The sequence below is a fragment of the Octopus bimaculoides genome, chromosome 21 (assembly GCF_001194135.2).
Source record: "Octopus bimaculoides isolate UCB-OBI-ISO-001 chromosome 21, ASM119413v2, whole genome shotgun sequence".
Lineage (NCBI taxonomy): Eukaryota > Metazoa > Mollusca > Cephalopoda > Octopoda > Octopodidae > Octopus > Octopus bimaculoides.
Genome location: NC_069001.1, coordinates 37,580,822 through 37,594,643, shown reverse-complemented (window position 1 = coordinate 37,594,643; position 13,822 = coordinate 37,580,822). Strand labels below are relative to the sequence as shown.

The 13,822-nt window shown below is 40.6% G+C and overlaps 1 protein-coding gene across 1 annotated transcript in view; it reads left to right on the top strand.

Annotated features, from left to right (window-relative positions):
* The window catches only part of LOC106868812 (probable E3 ubiquitin-protein ligase HERC1), a 98,961-nt gene that overhangs the window by 2,496 nt on the left and 82,643 nt on the right, over nucleotides 1-13,822 (top strand). The window contains exons 2-3 of the mRNA XM_052975429.1: nucleotides 11,037-11,962; nucleotides 13,184-13,282. Coding sequence (XP_052831389.1) covers nucleotides 11,045-11,962; nucleotides 13,184-13,282 — 1,017 coding nt within the window. The 5' untranslated portion in view covers nucleotides 11,037-11,044. The remainder of the gene's footprint in view (nucleotides 1-11,036; nucleotides 11,963-13,183; nucleotides 13,283-13,822) is intronic.

Below are 13,822 nucleotides of genomic sequence, written 5' to 3'. Positions count from 1 at the left end.
TTTTTCAAAATTTTTTTTTTCAGAATCGGAATCTCCATAGCCTAAAACGTGGGATTCCGTAAAAAAAAAATTAATAAATAAGGGGGGGAAAGGTTCAGATTACATATAGTCCATCTCTACCATTAAAAATATACATATTCTCATATTTTGAGTTCTATTTTTCCGGCAAAGGTTAAGAATACGCACACCCGGCGTTCGAACTCAGGTTTAGGGTTACACCGATACCGGGTGGTGTGCGTATTCTTTACCTCCGCCATTGTGTATATATATCCATCTATCTTTATATAAAAGCAACTTATATTTATGTTTATACACACACACACAATGTTCATACAATTCTGTCTTGGCTCAGTCGTTGTTAATATTGCGATCGTATGTGTGTGTGTGTGTATATATATATATATAACAGATATATTACAAATTAGCACGAAGCATAAGGATGCGGAAAAGCATCAACCTGCTAGAAATAAGAGCTAAAGTCTTGGTGGTTTAAGACTTTAGCTCTTATTTCTAGCAGGTTGATGCTTTTCTGCTTCCTTACGCTTCGTGCTAATTTGTTACACACACACACACACATGAATATGTGTCTGTGTGTACATCGTGCTATAGAAATGTCCCAACCAAACACTATAAACGCTCCGATTTGTATTTCGTCGTATTCCATTCTACTTCTCTCTTGATACCTGCAAAAGTGTCTAAATAACGTCCATTGTTATTCCTTAATGGATGAGACGGTGGCGCGATTGTTATACCTTTGACCATCAGGTCGGCTCGCTGACCTAGGGTTAAATAACAACTGTAGCCATAACAAGTGTGAAATATTCCTTCCTGTTGCGTTAGTTCTGTCACACGGCATTGCTTTGGCTAAAAGGCGACGACCGACATAACTCCCCAATCTACAATTAATTACCTTCTTGTGATCGACAGGCCGGTTTAGGCGTGACATGTCGCTCACTGCTTCGCCTTGTGTGGAGAGTTTCTGAGTTCGAATCCTGTTTGAACGTCAGTTAGCTTTACGACTCATCTTTCCGTGATGCCGCGGGACTGGCGGTGGTTTGTTTGACCAACGCTGACGGGGCGAAGCTGAAGAGAAAATGAATAAGCACCAGTTGAATATTTGGGTCGATGAAATGACTTACTCCTACTTGCTGGCCTTGTGGCAAAATTTGAAAACATTGTTGTTGTGGTGGTGTTGGTGGTGGGTAGAAGAAGAAGTAGTAGTAGTAGTAGTAGTGAGAAAAGATTATTTTTCCACTTCCATAAAAATTTGAGCTCAGAATGTAAAAAGCTGGAACAAATGCTGCAATGCATTTTGTCCGACGCTCTTATGATTCCGCTAATCTACTGTCCTCAGGGGCGGACTCAAGGGAGGTGCGGAGTCCTGAGGGGTACGGGCACTTCTAAATAATGTTATTACGCCCCTTTACTCCTGGAATTGTATTCCCTTCTGACCTTGTGCCCTCGCTTCGAAAAGTTCCTGGGACCGTGCCTGGTCCTAGTAGTAATTTTTTATTTGCTGATCAGCACAAGGCCTGAAATTTTGAAGGAGAGAATTTATTGATTCCATTGACCCCAGTGATCAACTGCAACTTATTCCATTGACCCCGAAAGGATGAAATGCGAATCATTTCTAAAATTCATAAAATGAGGCATGGCTGTGTAGTAAAACATTTGCTTCCCAAATATATGGCCATGGGTACAGCCCCAGTTTGTGGTACTTTGAACAAGTGGTTTCTACTATAGCCTCAGGCTGACCAAAGCCTTGTGAATGGATTTGATAGACGTTACACAGCAGTAAAGGGCCTCGTAAGAGTGCAGGGGTAATTCACTTTGAGATTTCAGTAGAGAACTTGAACAAATAAATAATATGATAACGATGAGGATGAGATACCATAAATGATGACAAATTAATGTTGCGTAATTGTAATTAAAAGTATTTGCTGAAGAATCTATGAAGAAATGCCAAGTTGCTTCTAGTTGGCTTTTAACAACTTCTAATGAGTAACATCTATTATTTGAGAAATGGTAGAAAGTACTACAAAGCAGTGATTATGTTTGTATAAGTGAATGCTTTAACTTAAATTGGTCTCGAGGAATTTGACCAATACAATAGAATAAACACCACTGGAAGTTGACTGCTGCCTATGATGTAGACTGAGAGGGAAGTAAACTTAATTACTGAATCATAGATAAGTTGGTGTTATGTTTGAGACAGACAGGTTGTTTGTATCTGTGTGATAACGTCTGTTTGATAGCTTGTTTGTGTATGTTTGACAAGTTCAGTTGTACCGTCTGTGTTTGTCTGACAGACTTTGTTGTGTTGTTCTGTCTGTGTCAATGATCTCCGTCTCTCTGCCTCTAATTGTTTGTGTCAATTTAATACTGTCTGTGATTATATTAATACCTTCTCCTCCTCTAATTCTCTACCCCTGTCTTCTTTACTCTCTCTTCCGCTGTCTGCGTGTCCATACTCTGTCTACATCTGTTCTTACGTGTGTCAATACTCCATCTCTCTCTTTCTCATATTGTTTGCTTGTCTCAGTACCCCACCTCTCTCTCTCTCTCTCTCTCTCTCTCTATTAATCTGTGTTGATGTTTTTTTTCTGTGTGATTGTGTCAATGCACACACACACACACACACACACACACACACTCTCTCTCTCTCTCTCTCTCTCTCTCTCCTCTGAACACAAAGGATCTACGTATACAAAAGCATGGTTTGACAGTAATTAATGCTCGGTTCATTAACCATATACAATTAACCCTTTCTTGTCAACCTATCTAGCACTAACATGAATAATGTAATGAGATGTCGGAAGGTCAACACTAGCAACAACAATATACTTTAACAGGTGCCGGCATGATTGTATGGTTACTTGGCAACCATATGGTTTTTGGTTTAATCTCACTACATGGCATCTTAAATGAGTGTCTTCTATGAACCGAGATGACCAACCAATGCCTTGTGAATGGATTTGTTAAATGGAAACTGTATGGAAGCCTGTCGTGCGTGTGTGTGTGTGTGTGTGCACACGCGCATGCACTCCTGTGTGCATGCATGCTGATATTTGGTAGTTTCACTTGTCACTGTCAAAATGGAACATTGACACAATGCTGGTTGACATTATGATTGGTCACTCTGGACATTTTTTTTTTATTAGTTTCAGTTTGAGAGCTGCAGCCATGCTGGAGCACTGCCATTTAACAATTAAATGGCAAAAAAAAAGAGTAAGGGTTTGTAACAGGAAGAAAATCCAGCCATAAAATGTTGTCTCATACAAGAATAGGAAAACATCATATGTCTGTTTTTCATGCTAGCATGGGTTGGACAGTTTAATAGGAGCTGGTAAGCCAGAGGTCTGCACCAAACTTCAGTGTCTGCTTCATGCATGGACAGGAAGCCAAATGCATTTTTGCCGAAGGACAAGAAGTCGAAGCCAAGAAGCCAAATGGGCACAATACTGAATGGCGAAAAACTGAACGGACACAATAATAACAAAACAAACAAACATTCCTACCTATTTAATTTTCGTATGTCTCTTCAGCATCATGTCTGTTTTCCATGTTGGCATGGGTTAGACAGTTTGACAGGAGCTGGCACCAAGCACTAATAGTTTGTTTTGGCATGGTTTCTATGGCTGGATGCCTTTCCTATCACCAACTGCTTTACAGAGGGTACTGGGTGCTTTTTACATGGCATCGGCACCAATGCTTTATAAGTGGAACCAACACGGTAATTTTCATGTGGCACTGTCATGGGTGCAATTCACATGACGCTGAAACAAGTGCTTTTTATGTGGCACCTGCACCCACAAGCTCACAAAACAAGGATCGCTTTGTGCCCATCAAATCCTATCATATTGTCCAGCCCATACTAGCATGGAACATAAATATTAAATACATCCTACCACACACACAGAGGTTTCTCTGGATATTTGTAAACAAACTTTAGTTGGTCACAAATGACAGAAAAGCTAATGTAGAGCTGTGTGGTATGTACCAAATTCTAGCATCAACATGGTGGATTGTAATCTAATGCAAAAAAATATAAAGCATGTCAGGTTCATGGCTGTAACTGTTAACGACAGAGACTCAGCTTCTTGAACAGAGCCAGGTTCCTTTGTGATCAGGGTCAGGAAAGATAATAGAATCTGGGCTGGGGGTGGGGGGAGTCATGTCTTGCTAAGAGAAAGAAACATTCTCAGGTGTCAGACATCAGGACAAATGAGTTTGTCCAACAGGTCTAGGACATCATCAAGTCACTGAACAGATCAAAGTGGCTGAGTCCTCTATCAGACATGTGTCACACAAGTACATCAGGTATGAGTTGTACTTGATGAAGCGAGGGCAGCTCAGGTCTAGCAGGACTTGAGAGAGCCATGTTATCATGTGACTGCCTAATTCTCCATTAGACAGCTATACATGTGTAGGGGTCACTGGTTAGCAGACCCACAGTGCCAAGTTGTCATTGAGAGTTGCTCTCATATATTAGGCAGAGGCCACTGGCTATCAGACTCACAGTATCAAGGGATCTTTTGTGGTTGTAGTGAGCAGCAGTTGCAGGGGCCACATGGTCCTGTCATGTTGTCACTTTTGGGGTTACATCAGGGCCGGGGCCTCTGTTTGTTTCTTTATTGAATCTACTTGAAAGTATCTACTGTTTTATTGGGACCATTTTTTTTTTTTGTCTATTTGGTAACTTTGATATATTTTGCAGTACCATACATATATAGTCAGAAACTCAATGAAAACCTTCAAGAAGTCTTAGGTTTATATTTAGATATCACAAAATGCGTTTCAGTCAAATTTTGATTTCTTCAGAGCTAGTCCTTGCTTAGGTTGGCTCTTAAGCTTCAATAACGCACATATATACACACACATATATACCAACTGCACCATTATATGTTTGTCTTCCATGCTGATAGTTATAAGCAAGTTTTCTCCATTATACGAACAATGTCATTGATTTCCAATATTCTGCAAAAACATGTCTGGCCTTGGGTAAATATTATCTTGCTTGGAAACAAGTGAAGATTTGAGACAAGAAAGGCATCTGACTTATAAAAATCTGCCTTAATAAACTCTCGACTGTGCTAGCATGGAAAAATGGGTGTTAAAATGATGATGACGATGGTATAAAGAGAACTCAATACTAGAGTCATCATCATCATTTAATGTCCCATTTTCCATACTGGCAAGGGATGGATAGTTGGACAGGAGCTGGCAAGGCTGGGAGCCACACAAGGTCCCATAGTCTGTTTTGGCTTGGTTTCTATGGCTAGATGCCCTTGCTAACAGCAATCCCTTTACAGAGGGAGACCTTTGGAAATGGGCTGTGCGTGAGAAGACCCGGCAAACCAAGTAAGATCGTTGCCAGTGCCCCCGGACTGGCTCTTGTGTGGGTGGCACATGAGATGCACCATTTTGAGCGTGGCCGTTGCCAGTACCGCCTGACTGGCTCCCGTAGGATTTTCGAGTGAGATCGTTGCCAGTGCCCCTGGACTGGCTTGTGCGGGTGGCACATAAAAGACACCATTTCGAGCGTGGCCGTTTTCGTGCGGGTGACACGTAAAAGCACCCACTACGCTCTCTGAGTGGTTGGCGTTAGGAAGGGCATCCAGCTGTAGAAACTCTGCCAAATTAGATTGGAGCCTAGTGTTGCCATCCGGTTTCACCAGTCCTCAGTCAAATCGTCCAACCCATGCTAGCATGGAAAGCGGATGTTAAACGATGATGATGATGATGATGATCAGCACCAGATTATAGTGTCTAGAAGATTCTATTTACTGTATTCTAACGTCTATAAGGAACCCCCAAATTTGGGGGGATTAAGGGATTATAATACTATCTATGTATAAGAAACTCCCATATTTTCTAAACTTAGTTTTTGACAAATAAGGGTTCCTTATATACATTAACATACGGTTATAGCTGCATATTTCTTAAATCATCGTCATTTAAAGTCTGTTTTTCATGGTGAGATGAGTTGGACGGTTTGATGGAATCCAGTGAGCCTCAAGGCTGCATTGAACTCCAATGTCAGCTTTCGCTTATTTTCTATCGCTGGTTACCCTTTCTAACGCCAACCACCTTACAGAGTGTACTGGGTGTTTTTTTACGTGCTACCAGCACTAATGAGGTTGGCAGATAATTTGCAAGACCTACAAAGAATGGAAAAGAGAAACAGCCCCCATAGGGAAGAGGAGGATGCGGCTGTATACAGGAACTGAGAGGTTGAAGTATGATAGAGGGTCAGGTCCAAGTGCCTTGCTATGGTGGAGATTCATAGGTACTCCGCATAATGTAAGGGTGAGTGGTAGCAGCTGGGAAGAAAATAAAAAGGGTAGTGATGGGGTACCAGACTATCAATAGATTTCACGTCTCACAGCAACAAGGTGGCAGATTCATAAGAACACTGTGCAAATGCTTATTGGCACTTTGTCTTTTCGTTTTGGGTTCAGATGCTGCCAAGGTCAACTTTGCCATCCTTTCAGGGTGGATGAAATAAGTACCAGTTGTAATCGACTTGACCCCTTCCCCAAAACTGCTGGTCTTGTGCCAAAATTTGAAACCATTATATTTCGCCTCTCGGTGGCTTATTTGATGGTAGACTTTAATGTTTTTAAGTCCGCCATCAAACTGCAGTTACAATGCATTTAGTGAGCTTTCATGCAATCTCCGTTTCCCCAATTTCAGTGAAGAGGTTTGCAAACCTTCCGCACACGCACTGCATGTTAAGTAACCTCCCTTGTTACTGCTGCCGACCCCTTTACCTGACGTGATGGGTGAGCCTAGCCCCTGCACAGTCATATATGGTAACGTATTGCTCGGCAAGTTGGCCCCTATCTACTTCACAGATCGTATGTTCTCATACAACACGCATGAATATATGCACATGTATACATACGCACACATATTCAGTGTGCGTAGTTTTGATTACAGGGGATACATAAGGGGCTGAAGCATATCAAAATGAAACATGCCACAATTATTGGCTAAACAGAATGACGCAAAACAGTTAATTAATCCATTATCGTAGTACAGAATGCGTCGATAAAGGGATGTTCACTGTTGTTAGATAATGCTCGGCTCTGATAACATCCCAAAGTCTCCAACGATGAATGAAACCTTAGGTGTGGCGTGGTGTAAAAACATAATATAAACAGACGAATTTATTCGTGTGTGCGAGCGTGCGCGCGGGCGTATATATTCATGTGTCTATAAAATTATGTGCTTTCGCCGCCATGAAGTTTTGTGGCACCTATTTGTGGTGAAAGGCATTTCTGGCTGCAATAACTGCCATTTTTAGGAGTGTGTCTAGAGCTACATCATCTAATACGTCTTCTTATTTACAACGGCATTCGATGGAGAATCGACTGCTATTTCTAGCAGACGGCTCCTCCTTCGTTGATTTGTATGTTTCAACAGATCGAAACAAATGTGTGAAACATCGTCGCCGCCGTCTCCATCACCACCACCACCATAAATGACGTCGTTTATGTAGACAGAACGATGACGACGGTGGAGGTGGTGTAGTGCTCTCTCCCCGTCTGCAGCTTTGGATACGCGCGCCATCTTTCGCTTCCCCTCTCTCTCTCTTTATACTCTCTTTCTGTTTGTCTATCTATCTATCTCCCTCTCATCTCTTGTTGCTTTTTCTGTCTTATCAATTGTCACTCTTCCCTTATACGTGTGAGTATATATATATATATATATATATTAACACATTGACTGCGTTTGTCGTCTGTTACTCTTTGAGTTTCTTTATATCACTCTCTCTATATATATGTATATTTTCTCTCTCTCTATCTCAATTTGCATCACTGCTACTATCTCTCCCGTTGCCACCTTCTCTGTCTTTATGTTACTGTGTATCACCTCTTACTCTCTTACAGTGTGTTTATATCGCTCCCGATCCTTTATCCCTCTCTCTCTCTCTCTTATTGCCTTGGTATTACAGCTTCTCCTCCCCTACTATCACAACACTTTCTTTGTATCACTACACCTCCTCCTCTCTCTCTATCCCCCTCTCTCTCGGGTAATTGTCTTTCTCCTGCCTCCCCCAATTTTACTCTATCACTGCGTCCCCATAACTTTCACGGTTACCCCTCCCCCCTCACCTCCTTTCAGAATGGGAGACTTGTTTCTGGACCATGCTTGCCACCTATATATATCTACATATAAATACACACACTAATGTGTCTGTTTGCAATTACGATATGGAATTTAAAATGATGATGGTGAAGATGGCCATTATTTATGTCAAGAGTTCCATGTATGGTCGTGTTGGATGTGTAAACGCTATGCTCCGCTTTTACCATTGTCCCAGCTTCTTTGATGTGTAGACACGTCGATCATACGCACACACAATGGGCTGACGAAACAATTTGGGATTAATTTATATAAATATATATATGTATGTATATATGCACTTGTATACACATATTCACACCAACATCACCTGAGCTGTGATAAACGCAAACAAAATAAAGCACAAACACACATAATGTTTCTTTCTCTCTGTCTGTCCTTCCCTCCCTCTTTGTTTCTCTGTCGCTCCCTCCCTCCCTCTTTGTTTCTCTGTCGCTCACTGCTCTCTCTCTCTTTCGTGTGCAAACTTGTGCGTACGCGCGCACCGTGAGGTATTCCTGTACTATAGAGACGGAAATTATTTTAGCGCACCGAAACCCGTAATTGTTTCTGCTTTGTATGTTTTAAGCCTCGTAGAATACAAATCTTTACCCCTATCTCGCACCCAATTTTCTTTGTTATAGGGTGCCTCCTCCAGCGACACATTTTGCGTAGTTTTTCAGTTTTTACATTCGGATTTTAAGTCATGTATAATTTTAAAGAAAAGTCACATGTTTAAAAATCGAAATCTGAAAACAAATAAATAAATAAATAAAATAAAAGAGGTTGGGAAGTGAAAAATTACAAAAGAAAAGGCAGTGGGTGGTACCTTCTCCCACATACAAGAAAATTGTTTTTGCAGAATCACGCTAGATAATTCCAACTCCATTCTATAGTAATGTCCACGCGCGCGTGTGTGTATGTGTTATGTTCCCACCCCACTTGACAACCGCTGTTAGTTTGTTTACGTCCCCGTAACGTAATGGTTCGGCAAAAAGTGACCGATAGAATAAATATTAGGCTTTAAAAAAGGTACTGGAGTCGATTTATTCGACTAAACCCTCCCAAGGCAGTGCTCCAGCATGGCCGCTGTCCAATGACTGAAACTAAATGTACACACACACACACACACACACACACGCAAATGCCTGTCCACATAAAGGCACACATATACATCCATGTCTATGTTCACGCAGAAATTACGTCTACACACACACAAACACTCCCGTCGCGGGCCAGGGCAGAGACCTCTATGTTGTTGCTCGACATGCTAGAAATAACAGCCGAACCTACACCTCCAACACCGCACTGCCGTCTTTATAATAATAATAATGACGGAGTGGTCATAGCTGGAATGCCTTGGAACCAGCCCATAGCTGAACCGAGAGCCTAACAACCGTGTCTCTTGTTAGTCTGGAACATTCCTCTCCGTATCCTCCGCTTGTGCTGGGTTATTTTTTAACCCTAGGTCATTCCTGGACGAATATGCACCTGTGGTGAAAGATGTTTCGGTCGTGAACATCTCATCAGTTTTATTTTATTTTTGCAGACATAAGTGTATCTAGGACTACACCGTGTCATCTGCCCTGTTCTAAGACAGTAACATGTGATTTCTGAGTCATCTGACTGCTATTGCTTGTGGATCGAGAACCCGGTTAGAAATAGCAGCTCGCTAATAATGGTAGTAGTAGTAGCAGCAGCAGCATATATTTATATACAGCTGTTGGAAAGTGTGTGTGTGTCTGTCTGTCTGTCTGTGTACGTACGTACACAGACGTTAAAAGCTTGTGTGTATATTTGTTTGTCTACTGATATTGAAAGTTAAGTTATATATAGATACAGGTTGGCGTTGAAAATGGGTGTATACATGGACCTTAACATCTGTGCATGTGTTCACATACTGCCGTTGAAAGGCGTGTATGTATACGCAGATTGACGTTGGTGTCTCTGTATGTGTATGTATGTATGTATGTATTTGTATATGTATTTATTTATGTATGTACTTATGTGTGTATATGTATACACACACATCAACAAAACACACCCACACATATAAACGTACATAAATATATTCACTCATCTCAACCATCACCGACTTTTAATATGACCCGACTTTTAATATGACCCGACTTTTAATATGACCCGACTTTCAATTTGTGTATATATACAGATATACATACAGTTTTCGACATCTGACTATGTGTGTGCATACAGCCTTCAGCGACTGTGTGTGTGTGCGTGTATGCACATCGCTTTCATATGTCATCGTGCCACTTGTCAATAGGAAGCTGTGGGGCGTTTACGTGGTCGCTTGGTCTGTTAGAAAAGTGCTTAACTGGTATTTATTTCATTGACTCCCGAAGGACAAATGATAGAGTTGACCTCAACAGAATTTGAACTCAGAATGTAAGGCAGTAATAAAAGGAATAGATTCTTTATCATTTTGGGATGAGTCCAGCAATTTTGAGGGGAGGGGAAGTTGATTCCCTCAACTTCAATAAAATCACACCTGTTAAAGTGTGATTGTGAGTTCAGAGGTTTAAGGCAAAAAATTAGCCAAAATAAGGAAGAGGGAGGAGGAAGAGTTACAGTATGGATGATGATGAGAAGAGGAGGAGAAAATGTTTGAACAGAAATAGTATATGTTAAGTGTGAAGGAGCAGAGACTTTTGTAGTAGTGGTAGACGAGGATAGAGAGAGTGGACACAGCTGATCTGTGAGTCACAAATTTGAGATATGTCTGGCTGGGGCTTCATGCTGATCAGTCAAGTGGCGTAAGATGTCTGGATGTCTATCGTGGTCATATTTTCCAGAACTGCCATATCCTTGAATATTTTGTGATATTTTTTATAAAAATTCAGTTGTGTAATTTTCCCTTAAAAAATTGTTTTTTCCGTCTTTTGCAGCTTTTAAGATGAGTAGAAGACAGCACATCAAACTAAAATATATTGAGCATTTCAATCAAGGCTGGGCTTCTGAAGATTGTGAGTTAATTGCAAATGAAGAACGACTGGACGAATTCTATGAACGTCTGCTAAGTAACAAAGAAATATGCTGCCAGTTTCCTCAGGTTGTACATCTGAAGACCCCTATCCTTCCTGACTTTGAGCACGAACAGCCCTCCACTGGTGAGCAAGAACACTATCTCAGTGCTCTACTGGGTTGCCAGAAAGTCTTAGCAGAGACTATATGTTTGACTTCGCCTTTTACAAAATCATTACAAAAGCGACTTGCTGTTTTACAACGAATCTATTCGGCTGTATCAAGCAAATATCATGACCAGAACAAAAGCAACATTGAAGAGCCGTCGTTAGATGCTGACAAAACAAATGACAATGGCAAGTTTGCTGGGGATAAGACGAAATGTGGTTCTGAGGTTCTTATTGAAATGGGCATTAAGACCGGATTGAGTTTGTTGTTCTCGTTGCTGAGACAGAATTGGATCCTTGCCCCTCATATCGACAACGTTTGCTTGTGCGATGACGTCTTCCAAACAGCCCTTGACGTCGTCACCAAACTACCCCCGCTGTCCCTTGCTAATGAGATAAAGGTCACGCCACTCGGGATGGAGACCTTGAATCAAGTGACCAACTTCCTGCGGAGTACAATCGGACCAGCGTCCAGTGCTAACTTGGTCGGTCAACAGCTGGCTGCTGAACTCATGTTAGCATTGGCCGCCCAGAGAGGATCTCTACGCTATCTGCTAGAGTGGGTGGAGGTCGCCCTGCAAGCTTATGCTGCTTCCATGAAATCTGATGACCATTCCCAGAGATCGACAAACATCCATTATGATTTCTTCATGGATATAATCCAGCAGATGGTTCAGTCCGTTGTAAGTATATCTTGGCGTCCCATTCAAGTCTCATTTCTTTTCTCGTCAGTTTACATTATTTTATTTTATCTCAACGCAACAAGGGAGTCTCTACATGGTCACTGCACATGCTAGAAATAGCAGCCAAATCTCCTGAAATCACACTTTATTATCTCAAATAATGAAGGAAATACATTGCACTGTGTCATATTTTTAAGACAGTAGGGTATGATTTGAGGTGTGTTGACTGTTATTTCTAGCATGTCATGTGACCAGATATAGACTTGTTTGTTGTGTTTTAATTTGATTATTAATTTGTAAAATCATTTGTTAAAATCATAATTGGTGTAGGAACAAATTAAAACCTTCCATCAAATTTTCATGTTAAATTATGTTCTAAAACATCAGCTTCACAATGATGAAGTTCTATTACTAAATTCTTCACTATTTCCAAAATTAATTGAAACAAAGGCAGAGTATTCCATCAGAAATATGGTAAGTAAAGAGTTAAGTAGGAGTTGTTAAGTGGATCCTTCTCTGCTTTCTTACAGAAAATGGTAAACATTTTGGTTCCCTGACAACTCACACATTTCTTTACCATTTTGATACCAACCAGTCTGAGACTGCTTCTGGTTCTCTGGTGCAGACTTTCTGTTTTAAAATGATCTAAATTAAAACCTTCCAGCAAAGATTTCACGATAATTTATGTTCCTAACATCAGCTTAACAACAATAAAGTTATTATTTGATAGCTTCCTTCCTCAAAAGAAGAGACGGGGAAGGGCAGGAAGCAGAGTCCTTGGATTTGTAGCAAAATCTCCTTTTTAAAGTCCGAAAGTAGCCTTGTTTCACTTTGCAAAATCTCTTTTGGGAGGCCTTCATTGCATTTCCAAAATCTGGTGACTCAGAGCTGCCTGCCTTACATCTGTTATCTCCCATCTTTGTGAAAACGATAAAATAATACAATTTTATCAAAATAACCCTTTCTAAACTCTATGTATAAAACCCATACTGCTCTTTCTATGGCTTAGATTAATTTAATGATGGGATACAAACAGTCAACACCCACTCCCCTTGCTCTTTCCCCCCAGCTAGTCCCTCTTGAAGCCATGCAGTTCTCTCTCTGGGTCCTAAGAAGTCAATACCCTGATTTTGTACATATTTCTGTTACCCCAAATAAATGAAATCCTTCACGCTTATTTCTTATGAAATTGTCTCAATGTTGTTGTTTTTGTAATTGCAGGGTGGTGCTGATAAGTTCCTTGCTGTAAAGAAAAAACCCACAAAAGACGAGAATGGATTGATTTCTTTGTATGATGCTGCCATGTACCTGATGGAACAGGTGGGTAGATGCAAGGGTGTGTGGGTGGTAAGGTATAAAAACGTGTGTGTGCGTGTGTGTGTGGATTACCCATGTTCGTTTCACTGCAGGACGAGAGCCTCAGCATGTTCTCCCTACCCAACCACTGTGTAGGTTGTGTAGGCTGTGAATTTGAGCTTCAGATGAGATCATACTGCTATACTCGCTCAATATGGTTTGCCAGAGGCTGTGTGTGTGTGTGTATATATCAAGACATTTTGTAGTCTTTATAAGGACATTTGGATTTACCAAAGTGAGGATGAACCTAGTATAGTAAATTTAACGAACTGGAATTCATCTACACTCCTCAGGTTAGCCAGCATTGTTAACCAATAGGAATGAGCACAGTACCTACTAGGATTATATATCCCTCTTAACCTTTTTATAAATTTACTTCTATGTGTATATATATATATATGTATGTATGTATGTATTTATATATATATATGTATGTGCATGTGTGTATGTATATATATATATATATATATATATATATATATATATATATATATATATATATAT